Here is a 27,439-nt window from a genome sequence, read left to right as displayed (position 1 = left end):
CAAAGCAGAAAAAGTGTGAATGTCCTTATGTCAGCCTCTGCTCTTACTGTTATAAGTGTCATCAAGTCGGTTCTGACTCATAGCAACTCCATATAGGGTTTCCAAGAAGCGGCTGGTGGGTTTGAACTACCAACCATGCAATTAGCAGTTCAGTGTTTATCCTAGAGTGCCATTCCAGGACTCCTTGCTCTTGTAGTACTTTTTAAAAAGAGTAAGTCATCTTACCCAGGCCTGGGTCCATAGTGGGCCCCGAATCCTGAGGACAAGCACCAGGGCTCCTCATCTCCTGTACCCTAAGGAGTAGCTCCCCTTCTGCCCCCACCCCCAATGTCCTACCTGGCCTGAAGCAGTAGCCAGTCTGACCTGTGTCTCTCTTGCTCCCCACAGATGTCCTGGCGTCCGCAATACCGCAGCTCCAAGTTCCGGAACGTCTATGGGAAGGTGGCCAACCGGGAGCACTGCTTCGACGGGATCCCCATCACCAAGAATGTGCATGATAACCACTTCTGCGCGGTCAACGCTCGCTTTCTGGCCATTGTCACCGAAAGCTCGGGTGGTGGCTCCTTCCTCGTCATCCCTCTGGAACAGGTAGGTAGCCTCACACCTCCCCAGGTGGCTCGGAGAAGTCCAGCCCCATCTGCAGCACCAAGCCACATGCGGCAGGACGTTTACCCTGATTCTCTCTGGTGTTCCCTTCGCTGCCCACCGTGTGTTCAGTGACTGTTTGACCTCGGGTTACCCTGAGATTCCTCAGGACAAGTGCAGACCTGGGATCCAGGAGACCCAAGATCGGTCCCATACTTTACTCCCAAGTGTGCACTTGGACAGGTTACTTCTTGGCATGCATTACTCAGGTTCCCATCAATCTGAGGAACTGGAAAATGTTGACCTCCAAGACCAGGTCCAACTCTACAATTTTGTGTTACAGCTGTTCTTTGGGGTTGGCGCTGGAAGGGATAAATACCTAGTCGTGGGTATATGGAAAATAAATAAGAAGAAAGAAAGGAAGCTAACCTGGAAGTTGATGGCAACCCTATGTATGCAGATACGGGATTTTCATGACTTTTAAAAAGCAGATCACCAGGCTTGTTTTCCCTGGGCTGGTTTAAACAACCAGCCTTTTGATTAAGAGCCCAAAACTTAACCATCTGTGCCTCCCAGGGTCTCCTAAGAGCATGCTGGGCATCTGCAAAAATGCCACGCCCATTAAATAAACATTGGGAGCTCTCCACCAAGAGACTGGAAATAATTTACCTTCTCTCATCCATTTTCTCCTTCTGTGGCTGCTTATGTAAATATAGCAAATTAAATCTGCAGAGCCTAGATCATGAAGCTTTAAGCTGTAGCTCTTCAGGCAGGGTCCCACGCGCCTCCGGGTAAGTGTTTCCATCGGTCCCACTTGATCATGGCTGAGTTCTCCTTTCCAGACCTGACTCATCCCCACGCCCACCGTCTGTCAAACTCGCAGGGGGAGGAGGAAGTCTCCGTGCTCAAAATTCGCCCTCAACTGGTAGTGGAGGGTGGATTTTTCCAGACTCTCCTACCTACACGGGAAGAGGGGGAAGCAGAGATTTAGCTAGCCAGATGCTCCCTTCCACCAAAAGGGACAGAGGCAGGACAAACTAAGACTAAGGCTGTGGACACTAGGACTGAGGTCTGAGGAGTAGTGGACTTGGTGAGGATTCTAATGGACTCTGACTTTCGCTGTCTGTGTGGCCTTGGGCATGTCCCCTCACCTCTCTGTACCTGATTATTCCTGTAATTGTAAAGAGGGGATTATAAATCCTTCTCGCTACTTCTACAATGTCGGCAGCACTTGAGAAACTGGATGTGAGCATGCTGGTAAACTGCTGGTTGGGTTAAAGACAGTTTGTGACATGCTTGGAAAAGTTGTGAGTTCTGTTCTCCAACTTTGCAAATGCCCACAACAGTCCTAACAAAGCCAGAAAGATTCTCAGGTGCATCTTGCCTCTCCTTCTGAAAGAGAAGGCCTCAGATTCCCCTCTGCCTCCAGACACATGAGCTCTGCTCCATCCGCAGCAGGTCTGCAGGTCCCCAAAACACGGGGCTGCTTCTCACTGGGGCTCAGGCACAGGGCTAGCACCCTGCCATACTCCACTTTATGGTTTGCAAAGGTCAACAGTCAGTGCCTTGCAACCACCACACACACACAAACACAAAACCTGTGTGTGTACTAGAGGAACATGAAGAACATGTTTAAAAAGCACACATTTGGGAAACGCAAACCAAACGCACTACCATGGAATCAATTTAGACTCATTGCGACCCCTACAGGACATAGTCAAGCTGCTTCCCTAGGATTTCTGAGGCTATAAATCTTTACAGGAGCAGACAGCCTTGTCTTTCTCCTGCAAGCCAGACAAGACTCCAAAAGACAAAATAATAGAGTTGAATACTTTTCTAAAAATGTAACACGTACCACAATGTGACAGCTTAAACAAAATGAAAAGTAAGCCACATACTTGAGAACAATATTTGCAATATATAACAGATAAAAGTATTCATATCCAGAATATATCTAGACTTCTAGAAAACTCAGTAGGAAAAAGAACCCAATAAATGTGTATGAATTGTTAGAATGGAAAACTCATTTGCTCTGTAGACTTTGACACAAATCACAATCAGATAAAAATTTAAAAATACGTATACAGTGGCTCCTCAAAAAGTTGATGGAAAAATGGAATTAAAATATAAAGGAGTTTTTTCATGAACATTTGGAACCCCGTCATATATTGTCAAAAGGGACCAATCCTGAAGAAGGACATCATAAACGTAAGAATTGGGAGGATGGTGTAGGACCGGGACGTGTTTCGTTCTATTATGCATAGGGTCACTATGATGGCACCTCATGACAACAACCAAGTGTTGCTGGATAAGCTAACCACAAGGTGGACAGTTCAAATCCACCAACCACTCCTTGGAAACCCTATACAGAGTTGCTATGAGTCGGAACCAACTCAACAGCACTTAACAACAACATATACAAAATAAATAAATAAATAATCTGATAGAAAAATTGGCAAATGTTAAATCATTCACAGAAGACAAAATATCAGTTTTATCCTATGAAATTGGAAGATTTCAAAGCTTTGGTATGGCCAAAGGTGTGGGCAGACGGTTGCTCTGATACACTTGAACCAGTGGCTGTCAAGTTGATTGCAGTTCAGGGCGACGCCATGTGTGTCAGAGTAGGACTGGGCTTCCCAGCGTTTTCAGTGAGTGATTGTTTTGAAGCAGATCCCCAGGGCTTTCTATCAAGGTGCCTCTAGACCAAACTAAACCTGTTGCCATTGAGTTGATACTAACTCGTAGTGCCCCTTAGGAGAGAGTAGAACTGCCCATAGGGTCATTGAGGCTTCTAATGAGTGTACTGGCTGCACTTCGTACAGAACAGATTGGGAATCTGCACAGAAACAGACCACACATCTTTCTCCCTCACAGCTGCCCGTGGGTTGGAACCAGGACCTTTCTGTTAGCAGCAAGGACTTTAACCACTCTGCCACCAGAACTCCTTGACGTGCCTCTGTGTGGATTCAAACCTCCAACCTTTTGGTTACCAATTGAATGTGTTAACCCTTTGAGCCACCCAGGGATTCCTGATGCACCCTTGGTGTGAGATATAAGTGGAACAGCCCTTTCAGAAATACGGCCATGTGACCATAACACTTAAAGATGCATGTCCACTAGCCCCACAATCCCACTTCTAGGGATCTATCTTACAGAAACATTCTCAAGTGTACGTTAAAACAACAACAAGAAGTTTGCAGCAGTTTTTAGTATTCAGTGATTTTTTTCTTCTCCACAAGCCTCAATTTTTAAATAATTTACAACAACAATAAAATTTCCCTGCCAAGTTGCCTAAAAGTTTCCCAACTTTCCCTGTAGTCTCTGTAGTGTGACCAAGAGTGTCACTATAGTAACATTATTAGACTATGTACAAGTTCCATGAATGGCAGAAATAGGTGCACTCGCTCTTTAGAGCAGATAAGAGTCTCGCTATAGAAATAGACGATATGGTATATGTAAGATTATATGCGCATACGTATACGTACAGGCATACACGCCTCCTGTTATTGCCCTTGGCTTTAATGCGCTTCGCAGGTTGGTTTGTTTTGTGCAAATTGAAGGTTTGTGGTAGCCTTGAGTTCAGCAAGTCTGTCAACACCTTTTATTCCAACAACGTGTGCCATTTAGTCTCCGTGTCACATTTTGGTATCTCTCACAATACTTGAAACTTTTTCATAATGCAGTTGTGTACTTAATTGTGGTTCTTGTTAGGTGTCAAGTCGGTTCTGACTCACAACCGCCTACACCATTCTCACAATTGTTGTTACATTTGAGCCCATTGCTGCTGCCACTGTGCCACTCCGTTTTGTTCGGGGTCTTCCTTTTTTTGGCGGACCCTCCACTTTACCAAGCATACTGTCCTTCTCCAGGGACCGGTCCCTCCTGTAACATGTCCTAATGTGAGAGACAAAGTCTTCCATCCTGACTGTATTTCTTCCAAGACAGATTTGTTTGTTCTTCTGGAAGGTCATGGCACTTTCAATATTCTTCTCCAACACCATAACTCTAATGCATTGATTCTTTTAAGATCTTCCTTCTTCATTGTCCAGCTTTCACATGCGTTGAGGCAAGTGAAAATACTATGGCTTGGGTCAGACACACCTTAGTCCTCAAAAACGACAACTTTTGCTCTTTCATACTTCAAAGAGGTCTTGTGCAGCAGATTTGCCTAATGCGATACTTCGTTTGAGTTCTTGACTGCTGCTTCCCTGAGTGTTGATTGTGGATCCAAGCAAAATGAAGTCTTTGACAACTTCAATCTTTACTCCATTTATCCTGTTATTTATTGTTCCAGTTGTGTTTACACTTATTTACATTACCAAAGATTGTAGTCTTTCTCAGGAAGTATTTTAAGTCCTCTAACTGTTTCATCTGCATGTTATCTGCATACTGCAGGTTGTTAATGAGGCTTCCTCCAATCCTGATGTCAACTTCTTCGTAGAATCCAGCTTCTCGGATTATTTGTTCAGCATACAGATTGAATAAACATGGGGAAAGGATACCACTTTGATGCACACCTTCCCTGATTTTAAAGCGCTCAGTGTCTCCTTGTTCTATTCAAACAGCTGTCTCTTGATTTATGTACAGGTTCCTCTTGAGTATAATTAAGTGTTCTGGAATACCCATTCTTTGCATTGTTATCCACAGTTTGTTATGATCCACACAGTCAAATGTCTTTGCATAGCCAATAAAGCACTAATAAAATGTACTTAATAGACTATGGAAAAATGTAAACATAACTGTTATCCTCACTGGGAAACCAAAATCATTCAAGTGACTTGCTTTATAGTGATATTCGCTTTATTGTGGTGACTTGAATCAGAGCCTACAATATCTCCAAGGTTGTTGTTGTTGTTAAGTGCCATTGAATCGGTTCTGACTTACAGCAACCCTGTATTGGGTTTCCAAAGCTGTAAATCTTTGCCAGAGCAGAAGACTTTGTCTTTCTCCCATGGAGAGGCTGGTGGGCTCAAACTGCCTACTCGGTGGTTTGCAATCCAGCAATCTAGTGTTTATCCTACAGAGTCACAATGCTCTCCATCTGGGAGGTATGCCTGCATGTATGTGTGTATATGAACATATATGGAGTCCTGGGGTGGTAGGGGTAGGGTGGGGTAGGGGCTGGACGCTAGCCAAAAGGTCAGCAGTTTAAACCCACCAGACACTCTCAGAAGTCCTATACAGAGTCACTATGAGGTAGAACCGACTGGACAGCACTTAACAACACCAACATGTACATAAATCTGTGTATATGTACGCATAGCTTCCACATTTAATTGTTCACACATCCTATGCTACAGTTTGTTGTACTTGGTCAGGTCTATGCTGACAATGATGATCCACACTGTAAACTGTGTCCTGTCTCTGTCTCATTTCAAGAAGTTTTCATTTGGCAGTAGTAATCCGTTTTTGCAGTATTTTTATAGTACTGAAAATGTAGGCGCCACCTTGCAGGCCCGTCGGTAAAGAAATGGTTAAGCAAATTAGGCGACATCCACACAAAAAGGTACTATGGAATCCTTAAAACTGCAGATATACAGCAGCTGTTCTCAATTTGTTCATTTTCATTATTAAAAATTATTGAGGACCCCAAAGAGCTTTTCTTTATATAGGCTATATCTCTTGGTATTTAGCATATTTGAATAAAAAACTCCCATGAATATTTTAGCGCTGTGGACAGCACAGGATTACTAACCTCAGGGCCAGCAGTTCAAACCCTATACAGGGTCGCTATGAGTCGGAACTGACTCCACAGCACTTAACAATAATATCAACATGAATATTGATTTATTTACCCACTTAAAATAATAAGCCCATTTCATGTTCTCATTTTTTTAAGCCATATTTCTGTAGGAAAACAAAACAAAAAATAACTATAGTTTTCCAAAAAAAAAAAAAATTCAGTGAGCCGAATGGCACTGTTTTACATCTTTGCAAATAAATCTCTTTCCTGTCTGGCTGAATAAAAGGCAGCTGCAGGCACTTAGCTGCTTCTGTGTTCCATCAGCTGCGATAGCAGACATCACACAGCCTCTGGAAAACTCCATTGTACAGTTGTGACCGAATGAAAAGAGAAAGACAAATGACATCTTAGTTTTATTATGAAAAGTGTTTGACCTGATGGATCACCTAAGAAAGTTCCAAAGGTCCCCAGAACCACATTTTGAGAACCACTGAAGCTGAGGCATAGTTAATAATGCAAAACCATTTAGGACACACTGTTAAGGGGGGAGGGTGAACTATAATTAATTCCCCCCACCTGTCAGTTTGTCATATTGTGGTGGCTTGCATGGTGCTGTGATACTAGAAGGTATGCTATTGGTATTTTAAATATTAGTAGGGTCACCCACAACAACAACAACAAGGGTCACCCATAGTGGACAGGTCTAAGCAGAGTTTCCAGAGTAAGACAGACAAGGAAGAAGAAGAGGCAAAGTACTTCTGAATGTTTGTTGTTGTTGTTGTCAAGTGCCATCGAGTCGGTTCCGACCCATAGCGACCCTGAACAGGGTTTCCGAGGCTGTAAATCTTTACGGGAGCAGAAAGCCTCGTCTTTCTCCCGCAGAGCAACTGGTAGTTTCGAACTGCTGACCTTGCGGTTCGCAGCCCAATTCGTAACCACTACATTACCAGAGCACATTGTTTAGCCTCTGAAAATCTTAACAGTGAAGCATTGTCAGATGTAGTGCTAGGAGATGAAAGTATTACTAATAGCTGCAGAATATTGTCAGATCGAGCACTGGAAGATGAGCCCCTCAGGTTGGAAGGCGCTCAGAATGTGACTGGGGACGAGCTGCCTCCTCAAGGTAGAATCGGCCATGATGATGTGATGGACCATCTCAAGAACAAATTTAATGCATTTGACACCTATCACTGAAGACCAGAAGAAGCGTGAGACATCAAGAAAGCAAAAACTCAGTAAGAAGACAGGAAAAAAACCAACAAATGAATGTCATAAGGGACTCCAAAACTTGCTCTTGAGCATAGAAAGACTAAAGTGAATGGAAGAAATGAAGGAATAAAAGAGCTGTACAGAAAATTTCAAAAGGCAACTGGAGAAGATCAAATGAAGTATTATAATGAGATATACAAAGAGCAGACGTTAGAAAACCAAAAGGGAAGAACATGCACAGCATTTCTCAAGCTGAAAGAACTGAAGGAAAATGCAATATTGAAGGATTCTCTGGGCAAAATATTGAATGATGTAGAAAACATCAAAAGAAGATAGAAGGACTACACAGAGTCACTGTACCAAAAAGAAATGGTCAATGTTCAACCATATCAGTCAGGAGGTACCATCTGAAGGAAGAAGTTTAAGCTTCACTGAAGGCATTGGTAAAAAAAAAAAAAAAAAGATGTGAGGAATTGTCGGAATACAAATTGAAATCTTCCAGGATACTGATACAGCATTAGAGGGACTCAGTTACCTATGCCAAGAAAATTGTAAGACAGCTACCTGGCCAACAATTGGAAGATATCCATATTTGTGCCCATTCCAAAGACACGTGACCTAACAGAATGTGGAAACCATCGAATCATACCATGTAATATCGCATGCAAGTAAAATTTTGCTTAGGATACTTCAAAAAAGGTTGCAACAGTACATCAATGGGGAACTGCCAAAAGTCCAAGCTGATGTGAAATGATTCTTGGTTGAAAGCAGAGAATACTGAGAAGATGTTTATTTGTGCTTTATTGACTATACAAAGGCTTTAGACTGTGTGGATCATGACAAACTATATTGCAAAGAACAACTATTCCATAACATTTAATTGTGCTCATGAGGAACCTGTATAAAGATCAAGAAACAGTTGTTTTAACAAAACAAAGGGATACTGAATGGTTTAAAAGCAGGAAAGGTGTACGCCATGGCTGTATTCTTTCATCATAATTATTCAATCTGTATGCTGAGTAAATAATCTGAGAAACTGAATTATATGAAGAAGAACATGGCATCAGGAAGATTGGAGGAAGACTCATTAGCAACCTGAAATATGCAGATGATGCTACCCTGCAAAATACTTACTGATGAAAATCAAAGACTACATCATTGAGTTGCATCTCAATGTAAAGAAAACAAAAAGCCTCACCACTGGATCAATGATAACATCCTGATAAATGGAGAAAAGATTCAAGTTGTAAAGACCTCATTTTGCTCAGATCTAAAATCAGTACTCACGAAAATAGCAGTCAAAAAATCAAAGACATATTATATTAGGCAAATCTGTTGCACAAAACCTCTTCAAGGTGTTCAAGAGCAAAGATGTCAGTTTAAGGACTAAGGTGCACCTGCTCCAAGCCATTGATTTTCAGTAGCTTCATATGCATGCTAAAGTTGGACGATGAATAAGGGAGACTGTAGAAGAATTGATGTAATTAAATTATAGTGGTGGTGGTGTTGTTAATTGCTTTCGAGTCTGTTCCAACCCACAGCAACCCTGTACAGGGTTTCCGAGGAGCAGTTGGTGAGCTTGAACCGCCAAACCTGCAGTTCAAACCGGCCTTGCAGTCCAACGCATTAACCCACAGCACCACACCAGGACTCCAAATTACGATGTTGGAGAGGAATATTGAAAGTACGTTGGACTGCCAGAAGAACAAACCAGTCTTGTGTTGGAAGAAGGACAGCCAGAATGCTCCTTAGAAACCAGAATAGTAAGACTTCGTTTCTCATACTTGGGACATATTATCAGGAGACCTAGTCCCTGGAGAAGGACATCATGCTTGGTAAAGTGGAGGGTCAGCAATACAAAGGAAGACCCCCAGTGAGATAGATTGACACAGGAGCAGCATCAATGGTCTCAGATATAACAATTGTGAGGATGGCGCAGAACTGGGCAGTGGTTCATTGTGTTGTACTTAGGGTTGCTGCTATGAGTTGGAACCCCCTCAGTGACATGGGACAATAGCAACAAATGAATCACCCATTTAAAAATATCTATCTATCTGGCAAAGACTGGAAGACTATGCACCTAACGTTAAAGGATATCTAGGTTGTTTCCGAGTACTGAGTTTTCGAGTGTTCTTTACATTTCTTTTTTCTTTAGCTATCTATATTTTCTAAACTTTTTACCATGAACACTTACTATTTTGTACTGTTGTTGGTATTAAGTGCCATCGAGTCCATTCTGACTCATGGTGACCCTGTATAGGATTTTCAAGGAGCAGTTGGTGAATTTGAACCATTAACCTTGCAGTTCAAACAGACCTTGTGCATTGTCACACAGCACCACACCAGGACTCCATTTTGTACTTTAGTGGAAAGAAAACAAAACAAAATAATAAAAGCAGAGGTGTAGAGGGGGCCTGTGATTTCAGAGACCCTTCAGCCTTGAGAGGGGGTCCACCTGGCAGCCCCTTCTCGGTGAACTCAGATCTGCCTGCTTTGCTCCTCTTTATACACCATGAACGTCTGCTCTCCCTTACGTACCTTGAAGAGTATCCATCCCCTCAGCATAATGCATGGAGCACTCACAAAAGGGAAATACCCATCGTGAGCACCTGGGGGACGAAGGCAACTTGCGATTGGATTGGATCAGAGTAGTTCATTCTGTTTGAAGCAGGACGGCCCGAGTCTGTGACTTTGTGGAGCAAACTCCTGCCTTCTGTGGCTGCCTGAGCTTAATCTTGCCAGCACACTGCCCCCTGTAGTCAGGGCTGAACCTGCAGGCCTGGGACAGCCTGACACTGGGAGGGAGGCAACTGGTACTTGTGCTTTTCATGTCCTCTGCCTCATGACAGCCCCCCCCACGTGTGTCAGAAGAGAACTATGCTCTGTAGGATTTTCTATGATGGAGTGTTCAGAAATAGATCCCCAGATCTTTCTTCCAAGGAGCCTCTAGGTGGACTTGAACCTCCAACCTCTTAGTCACCATCCGGTCAGGGAGTATGTGTGTGTGTGGCAGAGGGGGAGGAGCTAATAAACAAAGATAATAATAATGCCCAATTCAGAACCCTTTTGTTTATCTGGCTGTTCCACGTTGGCCAGTGTTTAGAGAGGAGACAGTAATACTATTTCTACTACAGTTTTTCCCCATTTGATAGTTGTTGTCAAGTGCCATTGAGTCGGAACCGACTCATAGCGACCCTATATGGAGTTTCTGAGGAGCAGCTGGTGAGTTTGAACCGCCAACCTTGCAGTTCAAATCTACCTTGAGGTCAAATCCGTATCCTATGGTGCCATACCTACCAGGATGCCTGCAGAAAGGCTTCCAGAGTGCCAAATCCTAACAACTAGAGCAGCAGAGAGGGTCATAATCACACTAAGACCATACATACACTGTTATTGTTAAGTACTGCCCAGCAGGTTCTGACACGTAGTAACCCTGCATAGGGTTTCTGAGGAGTGGCTGATGGGTTTGAACCGCCAACTTTGCAGTTAGCAATTCAGAAAATATTCTATAGCATCACGCCAGAACTCCATATGTATATAAGCACTTGGCTTATAAGGTCGGCAGTTCAAACCCACCAGCCATGCTTCAGAAATCCTGCACAAGGTTGCTGTGAGTTGGAACCGACTCCATGGCACTTAACAGCAACAACAATACACCTGTGGGAACACAGACGTGTACACAGTGGCAAGATGTCCAAATGGACATGAATCGATACACATCTCGATCTGTGATTAAAAACTTATTGCAGGGTAAGAAGCCACGCCCACCATAACTACAAACATCAGTAATAAACGCTTTGCCTTTAAACATCACTCTCCAATTCCAACGCATTGTCTTCATCGACCCTCTCAGGCTGTTCCCATATTACATGTGGGGAAATGGAGACTGCAGAGCTGCCCAGGAAAATGGGCTGGACTTGAAGGCAGCTCACTGATTTCTGAATCCAGAGCTCTTTCCGCTGCCGTGACACCAGTGAGCGGGCAAATTCCGGCTGCTGTGGTGAGGACCAGAGCCTGGTCTTCCCTAGTTAACATTCAGCTGCCAGCTCTCCCCTCTCTGGAGAGGAATGTTAAGTTGCAGATGGGAGAGCAATCAGCACCCTGATTGCCTGGCACAGCTGGAGGGGGCTTATGAATATTCCAGAGACTAGGCACTGTGCCCCGCTGGCCTGATTAACCACTTGGGCTTCCCTGGTGCACCGCCCCTTTCCTGCTGCAATCCACCAGGGCCTCCTACCACCTCCAAAATCCAGGTCACAAGAAGACTAGGAATGGAAGCAGAGAGATTCATGTACCTACGGTTTAGCCAGCTACCTGGGGCCCTACTGGCCCCTGGCAGAAAGTAAAGAAGCATGGCTTGGGCATCAGGAATCCTAAGTTTACCCATATCCCCCGGGGATCTTGGCTTTGTCTACAAATTAGAATCACCTCGGAGCTTTGGGGCATCTAAATATTTGTATTTGCTCTCCTTGAATCTCACCTCAGATCCCATGATGGAAGCACTTCAGAAAGAAAGACTGTTTATTATTTCTCCCTGTTTAACCATTGAAGAAACGGGCGCTCAGAGAAGTCAAGTGACTTCCCAAAGACTGCACAGCTCACAAATGGTAGAACTGGAATTTAGACCCAGGCTTTCCCCTCTGTATTCTCACTTTCACTTCCTCATCTGCAAAAAGGGAAACACAAAGGCCTGCCCTGCTCACCTCACAGAAGGTTACCAGTTTCTGTGGAGTCAGTTCTGACTTATGGCAACCCCATGTGTGTCAGAGTAAAACCATGCTCTGTTGAGTTTTCAGTGGCTAGTTTTTTTTAGTTAGCAGATAGCCAGGCCTTTCTTCTGAAGCACCTCCGAGTAGACTGCATTTCCAGCCTTTTAGTTAGTAACTGAGCGCATTAACCACTTGCACCACCCTGGGGATCCTATAGAGGTTTAAGTAGGGCATTTCTGTAGACATGCTTTTTTTATTATTACCATCATTTGAACGCCTCCAAGGATTTCTGTGAGTATTAATTCATCTGATACTTTCTTATACTCTACTGACACCACACAGGCTCATCTCCTCTGGAAACCAAGAAAGCAGGCATATCCTAGACTCCGTGTGGCGCTGTGGGCTAATGCGTCAGACTGCAAAGTCATTTGAACTGCAGAGTCGATGGTTCAAGCTCACCAGTCACTCCTTGGAAACCCTAAACAGGGACGCTATGGGTTGGAATCGACTCGACGGCACTTCACAACCACAACCACATGCAAGCATAGCAACCCTTATTGGAGTTTCCTCTCTGAATGAATGGATGGAATTTGGGAGAAAGAAAAGAAGGCAGCAGTAATTTCATTCCCAAAGGAGATGTGTGAGAGGGTCCTGGAGCAGGGGACCAGACAAGATAGCATTAGTCCTTCAGTCATGTGACGTGAACTGGACATCCAGCACAGTACCAGGCTTGGGTACCCAAATGACAATTTGCCTGGTCTCTTAGAAGCTGTGTGGACATCCCGTTAGTGGTCCCAGGTAGCCAGGAGTTCCTTGAGAGGGTCCTGCCCAGGTCTTGCTCAATGAACCAACTCATTGTCCAATGGGAAGAACCTGTCCATCTTGCCTGATCCCTGCCAGCTGATAAAAATGACAAGGTATTACTGCAATCTCTGGAAACTGGGATCCCTGTTTAATTGATATTCAGGATTAGCTGCCTGTAATGAAATCCATCTAGAAATTCAGCTTTATTGCAGCTGTCTGATTCCGGGGCTGGGAGTCTGGGCTTGGGAGCCAGGTGGGACTCATTCCTACTCCCTCTTGCAAGCTCTGCCTTCTCTTCTCCTCCATACTTCTACCCTGTCACAAATCTTGGCTCAGTTCTACCTGTGGGTAGAGCATTTTCCCTTGGCCTCTGGGCCTGTGGTGCTGTAGTAAATTTCCCACCCCATTTGGTGGATTTCTCTTTCTTCTCCTATCTCTGGTCTGCAAGAGTGGAAGGCTCACAGTCCCCACGTCTCCCAGCCCTGCAGGCTTGGGTGGTGGAAGTGAACAAAGTTCATGCTCCAGGTTGGCTGGAGCATGAACAAAATCGGTGGCATCAAAGTGAGGAGCCACTGCACCAGGACAACAGCACAGGGAAGATGGCTGAAAGCCCAGGCTCTCGAAGCTGACAGACCTTGCTTGAAACTCTGCCATGGTGCTGTGTGACTTTGGGTGAACCACTTAACCTTCCTGTGCCCCAGTTTTTTCCTCTGCAAAATGGGAAACTTGGATGGGTTGGACCACATGATCTTTAGTGTTCATTTTAACACACATTCTGTTCCCTTCTAACACCATTTGTATCCAAATAAGAGGGGGCTTCTAAAGGTTTGTGGCAAAATTCAATTATCTTTTCATTCCATTTTTCCACAAGCCTTTTGAAGCCCCTTCGTATATCCTCACCCGTGTGCTGGTAGAATTCAAGAATGCCTCCTTTGGTCTCTCAAAGTTCAGGTCACATGTTGCCAGCTTTATGAAGCCTGTCCCGTTTTAAGGCCCATTTGGAGGCGTTTTGTGTCCATCATTGGAACACTTTCTACATACTTTCTTATTTTCTAGTTGTTTAGTCTATCCACCCATCTACCCATCCATTCTTCCAACCCACCAATAAATGTTTATTGAGCATCTACTATGTTTCTGGACATAGTAGCGTAGTGGGCTGTGAACCGCAAGGTCAGCAGTTCGAAACTACCAGCTGTTCTGCGGGAGAAAGATGAGGCTTTCTGCTCCCGTAAAGATTTACAGCCTCAGAAACCCTGTACAGGGTCGCTATGAGTCGGAATCGACTCCATGGCACATAACAACAACTACGTTTCTATCACAGTTTCCATGTTGGGGATGAAGCGGTAAACAAGATCAAGTCCCTTTCTGTATGGAGTTTACTGTTAGTTCCAGTGGTTGCATCAGAGCCCCTGGGGACAGGAAGCGTGGGTTTGCACAGGACTCAGCACACAGCAGGCACAGCGAGTGTGCATTGGTCACTGTACCCCGCTTGTCCTTGCTGGGGGTTTCTCTTTGCTGGTCCTTAGAGTCCCTTCCTCCCAGGCCCTTAGGAGAATTTGGTGCTCTACACAAACTGCCCAGACTGAAGGAGCTACATCTTCCCCTTAGAACAACATCACATGAGCCAGCTGTTCTTGCTGGAGTTGAACCCAGGAACTGGCACACTAGTTAACTCTGTGACCTAGAGCAGGTTTATTGTTGTTGTTGCTGTTGCAAGTTGTCATCAAATCGATTCCAACTCATGGTGACTAGTGTGTGCAGAATAGACGTGCACCATAGGGTTTCCGTTTGAGCTGAATCTTGAGGGATCTTGTGGACACCTCTGGATGGTTTGAACCATCATCCTTACAGCTAGGAGGATAGCACTTAACCATTTGCAACGTGATTCCTAGAACACATCTGAGACTTTATTAAAGAAGGCACAAAGCTGCCCAGTCCAGTGCTGAGGACTGTAATAAATCAGCTTTCCTTGCTCACAAAAAGCCTTTGCTCCCACTCAAGATTTCAGGACCGCCTGACCCTGCCACTCCCAACAATCAGCACTGTGTTATTGAAACCTTCTCCCTCCACTAAAAAACAGAAAACCAAATCTTCTGGCTGCTCCCTCTGCATGGAGGTCTCCCCATCTCCAGGGGGGAGGGAACTCCGAGAGCCTTTTCTAAATCCATTTTTTCAGATCTTTCCTCAGTCACTCTTTGTTCTTCAAGCTGCCTTCTACTTGGAGCAATTTGCATCTCAAACCCCATGACAGTCTGAATGTACTGTAAGTGACTTTGGGAAGGGTGTGGGGGGAGGATGGGGCTTTGAAAGAGAAGCTCCAACTTTATTCCATTCACTTGAGATTTTGAGATTGACAGCCTTGCTTTTTGTCTTTCCCTTTTTTGGAAAACCACTGCCTTTTTTTTTTTAAAAGGAAAAATGAAGGCAAATTCTTCCGCAGACATGCAAGCGTTGTTCCCTTATTTTATTCCAGGATGGGGTAGTCTCCGGAATTGGGGTAGAGGCATCAGGGACACAGCCTGACCAGTGGACAGTCAGGGAGGTCAAAGACTCCATCCCGCTTCCTCCAGCCAGGGCCTCAACTGAGCTCTGTCTGTCTCCCTTCCTCTTGCAGAGGCTGCAAATAGTTTTGCCTGGTTACTAGGACTCTGGGAACTGGAGTCTTGGAGCTGGGGGCAGACAGGGGAGGAGATTGATCCAGGGCTCTAACTCTGCACAGAGGCACCAAGCTGGGTTGCAGACCAGTTCCCAATCTGTTTGATGTGCTGCCCATTTTCCCTCAAGCCTGGAGTCGGCCAACTCTATTCTGTGCCAGTTGTAAAACCCTGGGCCTGTAACCTCTCTGTGGCTCAGTTTCCCTGTTTGTGAAATACTAGTCATTCTTGTTTCTCATGGTTTTGTGACATTAGATAAGGTGCTGTATGTGAGTCCTGGTGTGTTGCTGCAGGATAATGCGCTATGCCTCCAGGTCGGTTTGAATTGCAAGGTTGGTGCTTCAAACTCATCAGCTGCTCCTTGGTAACCCTATGCAGGGTCACTATGGATCGGGACCGATTCAACAGCACTTAACAGCAACAACAGTGAAGCTCTCAGTGCACAACCTGAGCTATCTGAACACCCTGTCCTCAATTCCACATGGGGTGTGCTCAATAAATAGGAGGAAGGTGTACTGATATCAGAGAAGCCCTGGTGGCATGATGGGTTAAGCATTGGGCTGCTAACCCACACGTCGGCCTTTTAAACCCACCAACTACTCCTGGAGGAAACAGGAGTGTGTCTGCTTCTGTAAAGACTTACAGCATCACTCTGTCCTGGGCAGCCGCTGCCACTCATCATCCACTCAGTGGCAGCTGGTTTGGTCTGGTTTTGCTGGTGTTGATGTCAGAGATTTCTGCCCTCCTCTCTTCTTCCCTGGTCCACCAAGGCCCTAATAGCCCAGGGATTTGGTGGGCTCCAGAGCCTGAAGCAAGGAGCCCTGAAAGCATAGTGGATTACATTCTGGACTGCTAACTTCAAGGTCAGTAGTTCGACTCTACTAGTCACTCCTCAGGAGAAAGATGAGGCTTTCTGCTCCCATAAAGACTTACAGCCTTGGAAACCCTGTGCATGAGTTGGAACAGACTCAGTAGCACACAATCACCACCACCACCACCACCAGAGCCTGAAGCCAGTAGCAAGAAGGCCAAGGCCATGGCTGGCTCCTTTGCCCAGTGCAGTCTCTGAGCCCCTACCCTGCCTAGAGAGGAAGAGACCCAGAAACTAGGCTGTGTGTCCCAAATGGAATGGGTGGAGGTGCAGATTCCCCATGGGGCATGACTGATGGGCTATTCCAGGCTGAGTGCCGAGAGGTAGGGGGTTTGAGGAGGCACCTGCGCCTGCTTTGGAGCCTGGTCCTGTAACCCAGTAGTCAGCCTGCCTGCTGATCTGGGGTAACTGTCTGCCACAGTACATGAGATGAGGCTGGAAAGGGCTCACCGAAGTGTCTGGCATAAAACAAGTGCTCAATAAATACTGCTTGTATAGCTTCCATTATTATATGGCTGTAATAAGTTCCAGGTCCCCAGGTGACACAAATGGTTTACACTCAACTGCTAGTCTAAATGCTGGCGGTTTGGACTCACCCAGCCTCGCCACAAAAGAGCCTGGTAATCCACTTCTGTAAAAACTATCACCAAGAGAACCCCATGGAGAAGTTCTGCTCGGTAACACATGCAGTCTCCGTGACTCGGAACCAACTCAAGGGCAGTGGATTTAGAATGCGCACCAGGCTGGTGGGGGCAGGGTGTTCTGATATCTAGCTGGCTCAGATTCGAGGCGCATGCCCATTAGGATCATGAATTGAGGTTCTGTTGGGCTCAAGCCTCTGGGGCATCTCTGTGCTCTGAGCTGGCCATAAGCCACGCTGTCCTCACAGCCTACCCCCTCCCTGAACCCACATCCCCAGGGCACTGACACAATGCCAAAGAGAGGAGACCTCGTTCCACCCGTGATAACTCGCGGCCCCCAAAAAGGACGTGTGTCTTACTCAGGGTTCACAGCACACCTGGACATCTCATGGCCCTTCCTAGTCACCCTGACACTCAGTACTTGTCCAAGTCCAAAATCCAGTAGATGGAAGTGTTGCTGATGACATTTGATTAAGGTGAGGATGAGATTTAAGATCAGACTCTTGAGATCCAAAGGAATGTGTTGCTGATCATGGAATTTCAGATGGCAGGCAGATCTGTTCACACAAAGCAAGCATGCTCCACCTCTCAAGAGAGGCCAGGTAGAGACTTACTTCTCTGTCAGCTCTGAAACCAGAGCGCCAGAAGCCTGCGTCCTCACACACACGTCCATGCAATTACCAGGTTTCAGAGAACAAAACAATGTAGGGGGTCCGAGAGTGGGCCTAGGGGAGTGGGACTTGGCAGAGTATCTCCTTGGGGGTAGATGGGACCCTGAGGCCTTGGACAGGGCCAGCCCCTACTCTCTGTCCCTTCTCATGGCAGCTTCCAGAACAATGGCTGTCTGTTTGCCTTGCCTGAGAAAGTCCAGGCCTGACTTAGTCCTTAGGGCAGTTTCTATTTCAAGATGACCCTTCTACTTTTCCATGCCTTACCCCCATCCCAAGACTCTTAAAGGACCCACAAGCTGTCATCGAGTCCTTATGTGCGGTGTTAGACTAGAATTGTGCTCCATAGAGTTTTCAGGAAGTAGATCACCAGATCTTTCTTCCAAGGCGCTCTGAGTGGCTGACCACCAACCTTTAGTTGTACCATCTGGAGACTCCCTTAAAGGGCCAGGTCATCTTCGGGGGGTGGGGGGTGGGGAGTGATTACAGTGGTTGCAGCCTCTTAATACAAGTGACTGCATTGCAGCATCAGCATCTCAGGGAGCTCATCTGTCCTCCCCCTGCTCCATTCCACTCAGCCAAGACCTTGGTGCAGTTGCTAAGCAACCTATGCCTCTGTTTCTAAGTGGGTCTTCAGTGAACACGGGAGGAGAAAGGTAGGGATGGCAGTACTTAGAATTCTGCATTTGACAGATGGGGACACTGAGGCCCAGGGAGGGCAAGGGACTTAGTCAAGGTTGCACAACTAGCTGGCAGCAGGTCTGAAAGCAAAACTGTGAAGTCTCAGCTCCTAGAGCCCACCCATACCTCACTGGTCTCACAGACCCCATGTGCCAGAGTATGGGGCAATAAGTCCTTCAGGATTCCATATCCCCATCCCACCTCCACCAGAGAGCAGTAACATCTTAGGGACGCTCTGTAAAAGGCTTCCACCCACGCCAACAGGGAGGCAGTCTGCCCAGTGAGTAGACACGCAGGCACAGACATCTGGCAGCCTGGCCTGGAATTCCTGCTCCACCATTTACCAGCCATGTGCTCTTCTGGGCCTCTGTTCAGTCTACTTGTCTACAGAATGGAGGAAATGCTTGACCCAGCCTCTTGTGGCTGTTCTGAGGATTCAGTGAGGTGTTGCAGAAAGTCCTGGAAGGACGATTACCATGGAACGAACCTCTCTGTGAATGACATCAGCTCCTAGGATCCTGACCTGCAGGTCCAGATGTATCCACCCCAAAACACGCACACACCTAGCGCCTATTCCTGTATCTCAGGGGAGTGTGTGCTCCGTTTTGTGAGATCACAGATAAAATACAAAAGTTTTCCAACTTTACTTTTTAACAATACAACATATTGTTCAAATAAAACAGGTTTTTAACCTCTTTTTAGGGGGTGATGTGGGCCCCTTTAGCAGGCTGGAAAACCCCACCTACCCTTCACAGAGTGAAGTTTTTAAGTACTGTTTTAATTCTCTAGTACCGCAATAAGAGAAATACCGCAAGTGGGTGCCTTTGTCTCACAGAAATATATTCTCTCATGGTTTGGGAAGCTAGAAGTTCAAATTCAGAGTCCAAGCTCTGGGGGAAGGTCCTTGTCTCCCTTCAACACCTGTGGGCCTGGTGTTCCTTGGAGACCTCCATGTGTCTTGGCATCTTCCCTCCCCTGGGTCTAAGTGGTTCTCAGCACAGGGACCTGGGTCCAAAGGAATCTTTCCCAGCTGTTGGTTCTCAGTGTTATGCGATCCCTTCCTCTCTGTACCCTTCCTTTCACCTCTGATAAGATAAAAGGTGAGACTCAAGCAAGGGTTGTTGTTGTTAAGTGCCGTCGAGTCCATTCTGACCCATAGCGACCCTGTGTAAGGTTTCCAAGGCGCAGCTGGTAAGCTTGAACCACTGACCTTGCAGTTCAGATGACTGTGCAGTCTGACACATTAACCCACAGCGCCACACCAGCACTTGAATAAGGGTTGCTACATGCCATAGACTTATTTCTGACTCACGATTGACCCTGTGTAGGGTTTCCAAGAAATGGCTGGTGGATTTGAACCTATGGTTAACAGTCCAGTGTGGATCCTACATCGCCACACCCAGACCTGGGTCATGATTTCTTGTAAGCTTGTGACTCAAGAGACATTTCACACTGATCCTGCCTCCTTAACACATAGAAAACAAACCCACTGGTGTTGAGTCAGTTCTGACTCATAGCAACCCTCTCTAACATTTCTGAGGCTCTGCTCTTTATGGGAGCAGAAAGTCACCTCTTTCTCCGATGGAGTGGCTGGTGGACTTGAACTTCTGGCCTTTCGGTTGGCAGCCCAACGTGCAACCCACTATGCCACCAGGGTTCCTTCTTGTTGCTATTAAGTGCCGTCGAGCAGGTTCCGGCTCATAGTGATCCTTTATAGGGTTTCCGAGGAGCACCTGGTGAGTTTGAACTGCTGACCTTGCAGTTCAAACCTATCTTACAGCCCAGTGCTTTATCCTACAGTACTATATCAGGGCTCCTTAGAGGTTAAGATTTACAAAACATAAAATGAAGGATAAAACCAAACCAAAATTGACAAAAATCAATGCTTTCAAGTCAATTCCAACTCATAGCAACCTTATATAGGGTTTCCAGGGCTATAAATGTCTATTAGAGCAGAAAGCTTCATCTTTCTCCATTGGAGCAGCTGGTGGATTTGAACCGCTGCCCTTACATTTAGCGGTCCAGTGTTCACCTCCAGTGTCTCTGGGCTACTTAAAATAGAGAATCATCACACCCAATCTCGAAATGAAGGGCAACCACATAACAAGAGAAGAGACAATTCAATCCACGTAAGTATGTAAGGTAAACTAACAACAAAGGAGGCCAGTTCTATTGATACGTAGCCATCAGGCTGTATACCAGAATTGTGAGGCAGTAGCATATGTGCCTTATGTTAATGCATCAAATAACCCACTAGAGAATAACTACTAATTTCCAAGTAGTAATGAGTGGAAACAGTATTTTGAGATAGCAGTTGGTGTGTTAAGTGTTGCCCAGTCGGCAACAGTAATGCAATATGAAAATACCTGGGATGTCTGTTGATGGAAAAGTTATAGGTTCAGCTAATCCTACATTTATAAAGGAAGTATTAGATTTCAGTTAGATATTAGTGAGCACAGAGTTGTAATTTCTCTCCTATTCCAAGTTCTTAGGCCTCCTAAAGGGGTGTGTCAGCCCAGGTTCAAACCAATTGCCATGGGTTGATTGTAGCTCATGGTGGCTCCATGTGTGTCAGAGAACTGTGGCCTGTAGGCTAAATGTTCAGGACTAGATCACCAGGGCTTTCTTCGTCACCTTGGGCAAGTCCTTTGTCCTCTCGGAGACTCAGCTTCTCCATCTGTAAAATGCAATGTTAGAACCTTTGTCCTCTGAGGTCTCATCCCAGCTCTGAGATTCTGGGAAGAGCGTGTGTTTCTTCTCCACTGGAGACCAAGGCCTCAGAAGCTTGGGTCTACAGGAGCCTTGGACCAGAGAGGGAACAGCTGGGGCCGGGCTGGCCAAGTGCCAATTGTTCAGGGGAAGAGGAGGAGGAGGAGATGCTTGGTGCTCTCCAAAGCGACAGCTGGGTGAGCCTGGCTGGGGGCCGCAGTCCCCGCCTGCCATCTGTGCCTCCTTTCTGCAGTCGGACTGGTGGAGGGGGGGCCCCAGATGAGGGTTCCGATGGGGCCCAGGCCAGCCAGAAACCTGGGTGGAAGGGGGAAGGGCCTCAGAGAGAGTTAGGAAGAGCTTACTCTTGGGTGCTTAACCCTTTCCACCCCAATCTTATAGGATCCTTGAGGGGAGACAACACAGGGTTGAGGTTTTCCAGTCCTGCTACCTACTGGCTATGTGACTTAACCTCTCAGAAGTTCACTTCCCTGCTGACACCATCCCTAAAGCCTACCTCTGGGGCCTGGAATAAGGATTCAATGACACAGTGTGGATTAAGCAGAACTCCTGGATAGCGCCAAGAGTTCATGCGCTCAGCTGCGAAAGGAAAGGATGGAGGTTTGAGTCCACCCAGAAGCACCTCAAAAGAAAGGTCTAAAGATCTTCTTGTGGAGAATCAGCCATTGAAAACCCTGTGGAGCACAGTTCTGCTTCCACATACCTGGGGTTGCCATGAGTCGGAAGTGACTAGCCGGCAGCTGGTTTGGGGGTAGATGAGGTACCTGGACACAGTATTTCCCTGGGGGCATGGTGCTTCTTCCTGTTCCTAGAGGGCCCACCCCTGGACTGTAAACTACCCGCTTGTTGGACCGGGACAAAGGGCCACGATGAGATAACTGGCCAAGATTTGTACTGTACCCGGCTCATGGGCGTTTGCAGGCGGCTTTCCCTCCTCCACCCATTTGCTCCAGCTCTTCCCTCCCGAGAGATTGCCCCTAAGCCCACTCACTGTCTGGGAGTGCATTTGGACTCATAGAGCAGAATTGCCCCATAGGGTTCCCCAGGCTGTAAACAGCCTCATCTTCATCCCTTGCAGGAGCTGGAGAATTCAAACTGTCAACCTTTTTGTTAGTGGCTCAGCACTTACTTTACCTGCGAGAGCCACACGCGCTCAATATTGTCCTTAAAAAATCAAAAACCCTCCCTCTGCCATCAAGCCGATTCTGACTCGCTGTTACTAAAGTGCCATCGAGTGTGTTCTGACACATAGCCACCCTGTAGGCATTCCAAGAAGTGTCTGGTGGATTTGAACCACTGACCTTTTGGTTAGCTGATCTGACAGCACCACACCAGGAGTCCTTCTGATTTGTCCTAGTGAAGTTTGTCAAGTTGATTCTGTGACTCAACGCGATCCTGTGTAGGGTTTCCAAGGAGCAGCTTGTGGATACGAACTGCCAACCTTGCGGTTCAAGTCCAGTGCTTATCTTATAGCACCACACCATAGTGACCTATATAGAGTTTCAGAGACTGAAAATCTTTACAGTAGAAGACAAACTTGTCTTTCTCCCACAGAGTGGCTAGTAGGTTTGATCCACCAGCCTTGTGGTAAGCAGGCTAGTATTTATCCTACATCACCACCAGAGCTCCTCACTGGCCAGTATTCACAAGCAGAAAATCCTACTCACTGAGAATACTTTATCATTTATGAATACATATTTATTTTCAGATAGGCTAAGCCTCATAGTTCAAGCCTCAAAAGTGATCACAGAAGTTTGTGTCTCAACTCTACCTCCAGCTACTCGATTCCTCTACCAGGAGACTACAGTGTTATCAGTTTCTCTACAGCCTTTCCTGAAATCATATATACACATATATTCTTCTTACATAAAAGATAACACACTACCTGCATTGTTCTCACTGCACCTTGATTTTTTCATCGAATTGCATATCTTGGAGAACTCTGCACATACATCCAATAAACAAAGAGCTTCCTTGTCCATGTTTTTACAGCTCCATAGCATTCTCTTGTTTGTATGTATTGTCACATGTAAAGTTACATTTTGTATATAGATGGGCAGTTAGATTATTTCCCGCATTTCCCCACAATACACAGTGCTGCAGAGAACAGCTGCGGCCCTACCTGTTTCACACAGGTATAGGCATAGCCCTAGAACAGATTCCTCGAAGTTCAAGAGGTCTGTGCTTACTTAAAAAATTCAGATTAGGGGAGGAGAGGGGAGGTATGTGCTTTGAAAATGTCCATGCCTATTGATGATAAAATTGGCTTCTGTTTAGGCTGTAACAATTTACATTCTCACCAGCTACATATGTTGTTTTTAGAAGCTGTCAGTTTTTAACTCATAAAGGACCCTGTGTGACGGAGTTAAACTGCCCCAGAGGGTCTCCTAGGCTGGGGTTGTGCTGTAGGATAAGCCCTGAACCACAAGGTTGTTTTGAACCACAAGGTCGGCGGTTCAAACTCACCACCTGTACAGGGTCCCTGTAAGTTAGAACCAACTCTATGGCACTTATCAACAACAACAACAATACTCTAGAGGAGAAGACCGCCAGTTCTTTACTCCTTCAGAGTCCTGGGGGGGGGCGGGACCCCTAACCTTTGGTCCGCAGCCAAGCTCTCCTTTTCTGCAATGTTTAAGTTTGCCTGGTATCCCTTTGAAAATGCAGTGCTCTCATTTTTTTCCCCCAAAATCAGAACTGGAAATTTTCTCAGAGTAGTTTAAATTAGCATTTTTATTTTGAAATGAGGTTGAAAAATCTCTTTATATATTTAAGATCTATTTGCATCTCTTCTTCCTGTGAATTGTCTTTCTATATCCTATACCCATATTTTTCCAGATCGACAAGCCTTTTCTTATTGATTTAAGAAGTTTTATATATTTGGGAAATTAGCCTTTTGTTGGGATGTGAATGGCAAATACGATTTTATTTATTTATTTATTTTTTGCAAAGCAGATTTCTTCTTTCAAATTTCAAATAGCCTAATATACAACACAGTCCTGGTGTGGTACTGCAGACTAATGTGCTGAACTGCAAAGTCACCATGAATCGCAAGGTCAGGGGTTCGAGACCACCAGCCACTTCTTGGGAACCCTATACAAGGTCACTAAGGGTCAACAACAATTTACAACAGGATTTCTGATACGGCACTATAGTTAGACTGCTAACTGCAAGGCTGGTGGTTCACACCCACCAGTTGTTCCTGGGAAACCCTAAACCGGGTCGCTATGAGTCAAAACCTACTCAAAGGCACTTAATAACAATAATAATTTACAACAAGGACCCTTGGTGGCACAGTAGTTAAGTCTTGGGCTTCTAACTGAACACTTGGCATTTGCTCCGTGGGGTTAAGATTAGGCAACCTGCTTCCTTCCTTAAAGATTTGGAGTCTTGGAAACTCTCTGAGCAGTTCTGTCCTGTCCGATAGGGTCACTATGAGTTGGAATTGATCCAACAGCTGTGGGCTTAATTTACCATCTATCTTTTTGGCTCCTGGATATTGAGCCATGTTCAGAAGGGCCTTTTCTGAGGTTTACCAGTAATTTAATTATTTCATTTTTACATTTACATTTTCATACATTTGGAATTCATCTTTGTGTAAAATATGAGGTATGAATTCCACATAATGGATAGCTCTTAGCTTTTCACCACTCATCTGTCAGCTTGTCATACTGTGATGGCGTGTGTGTTGCTGCCGTGGTGGAAGCTATACCACAGGTTTTTCAAACAGATACAGGCACCCCCATGATGGTCAGGTTTCCGTGGAGCTTCTAAACTAAGACAGACTAGGAAGAGGGACCTGCCAATCTACCGGCAGACCTTGCCACCACAGTAAAGTCAATATTGCAGTAAAGCAAGTCATGTGAATTTTTTGGTTTTCCAGTACTGTAGAATAAGCACTGGACTGCTAACCACAAGGTCAGCAGTTCAAACCCACCAGCTGCTCCTCAGAAACACAATTCAGAGTCCTTCTGAGTTGAGCTGACCTGATGGCATGTAACAACAGCAGTGCATATAAAAGGTATGTTTACAGTATACTGTAGCCTGTTACGTGGGCAAGTTGTTGTTGTTAAGTTCTGTGGAGTCAGTTCTGACTCACAGCAATCCTGTGTCGTTTCTGAGGAGCAGTTGGTGGGTTTGAACCACCAACCTTTCTGTTAGCAGTTAAGTTTTTCTCCTACAGCACCATACCAGGACTCCATAGCATTATGAAAAAGCCAGAAATATTGTGAGAATTACTAAAATTTGACACAAAGACATTAAGTGAGCACAGGCTATAGGAAAAATGACAGCAATACACTTGCTAGATGCAGGGTTCGCCACAAACCTTCCAATTTGTCAGAAATGCAATATATGCAAAGCACAAGAAAGCGAAGCACAATAAAATGAGGCAAAAATTGAAAAAAAAAAATTGACCAGTGAAAACCTTATGAACAGCAACAGAATATTGTCTGATACAGTGCTAGAAAATGAGTCCTTCAGGTTGGAAGGCACTCAGAATATAACTGAGGAAGAGCTGCCTCCTCAAAGCAGAAACCAGACCCATGGTTATCGAGTCGGTTTCAACTCATAGCAACACTCTACAGGGTTTCCAAGGTTGTAAATCTCTACAGGCGCAGACAGCCTCATCGTCCTCCCTCTGAACCTGCAGCTTTACAGTTAGCAGCCCAACGCCTAACGCCAGGTGCTACCAGGACATCTTTCCTCAAAGAGGAGTCAACCTTAATGACGTGGGTGAAGTAAAGACTTCAGAACCTTCCGTTGTTGATGGTGCACAATTCAAAAAGAGAAGAAACACCCATATATATCCATTGGTAATCAGAGCATGAAATGTACAAAGTATGAATGTAGGAAAATTGGAAGCTGTCTAAAATAAAATGAAACTCGTGAAAATCAGTGTCCTCAGCATTAGTTAACTGAACTGGACTGGTTTTGATATTTTAGAACCATGCAATCTTATGCCAGGAATGACAAACTGAAGAGGAACAGCATCACATTCATCATCAAAAAGAGCATTTCAAGAGTTACCTTTAAGTATGGGGTCCTAGTGTGGTGCTGTGGGTTAATGTGCGGGTTAAACTGCAAAGTAGGTTTGAACTGCAAGGTCGGCAATTCAAGCTCACCAGCTGCTCCTCCGAAACCCTATACAGGGTTAAGTACAACACTGCAGTGATAGAATAATATCCATACACCTACAACTATTATTCAAAATTATATACCAGCATTAGTACCAAAGATGAAAAACTTGAAGATTTTTACCATTTTCTGCAGTCTGAGTTGGGCAAACATGCAAACAAAATGCATTAACAACTACTGGTGACTGGAAAGCAAAGGCTGGAAACAAAGAAGAAAATATGGCCTTGGTGAAAGAAACTATTTCAGAGAATGTATGATAGAAATTTGCAAGACCAATGACCTCTTCATTGGAATTACCTTGTTTCAACATAATTGGCAACTTTATAGGTGACCTCATCAGATGGAATACACGAGAATCAAATATCCTATAGCTCTGGAAAGTGACAAAAGTAGAATCTCAGTGTCATCAGTTACAACAAGGCCAGGGCCAACAGCAAAGCAAACCATCAATTGCTCATTTTCATGTTCAAGTTGAAGATGAAGTCCACGAGAGCCAAAGTCTGACCTTGAGTATAACCCGCCTGAATTTTGAGACCATCTCAGGAATAGATTTGATGCACTGAATGCTAATGGGTAAACACCAGACAAGTTGTGAGATAGCGTCATACATGAAGAAAGCAAAAAGTCATTAAAAAGATAGGAAAGAAAAAAAAAAAAGACCAAAACAGAAGTGAGGAAGAGACTCTGAACCTTGCTTTGGAATGTAGAGTAGCTAAAGCAAATTGAAGAAATTCTAAAATGAAAGAGCTGAACTGAAGATTTCAAAGATGAATGGTGAATACTAAGTAAAGTATTATAATGAAATGTGTAGAAACCTGGACTTAGAGAACCAAAAGGGAAGAACACACTCTTCGTTTTTCAAGCTGAAAGAACTGAAGAAAAAATCCAAGCCTTGAGTTGCAATACTGAGCAAAATACTGAATGATGCAGGAAGTATCAAAAGGAGATGGAAGGAATTCACAGTCAGTCACTGTACCAAACAGAACTGGTCAGGAGACAGCATATGATCAAGAACCTGTGGTATGGGAGAAAGAAATCCAAGCTGCATTTAAAGCATTGCCAAGAAAC

General features: G+C 45.2%; 1 protein-coding gene across 1 annotated transcript in view; it reads left to right on the top strand.

Moving 5' to 3' along the window:
- The first annotated feature begins 387 nt into the window (after positions 1-387).
- CORO2B (coronin, actin binding protein, 2B) overlaps positions 388-27,439 on the top strand; it is a 95,376-nt gene continuing 68,324 nt past the window's right edge. The window contains exon 1 of the mRNA XM_006866553.1: positions 388-588. Within this exon, the coding sequence (XP_006866615.1) occupies positions 388-588 (201 nt within the window). The remainder of the gene's footprint in view (positions 589-27,439) is intronic.

This window comes from Chrysochloris asiatica, unplaced genomic scaffold, assembly GCF_000296735.1.
Source record: "Chrysochloris asiatica unplaced genomic scaffold, ChrAsi1.0 scaffold00092, whole genome shotgun sequence".
Lineage (NCBI taxonomy): Eukaryota > Metazoa > Chordata > Mammalia > Afrosoricida > Chrysochloridae > Chrysochloris > Chrysochloris asiatica.
Note: the sequence above shows the minus strand (reverse complement) of the source record. Positions and strands in the feature narration are given on the sequence as shown.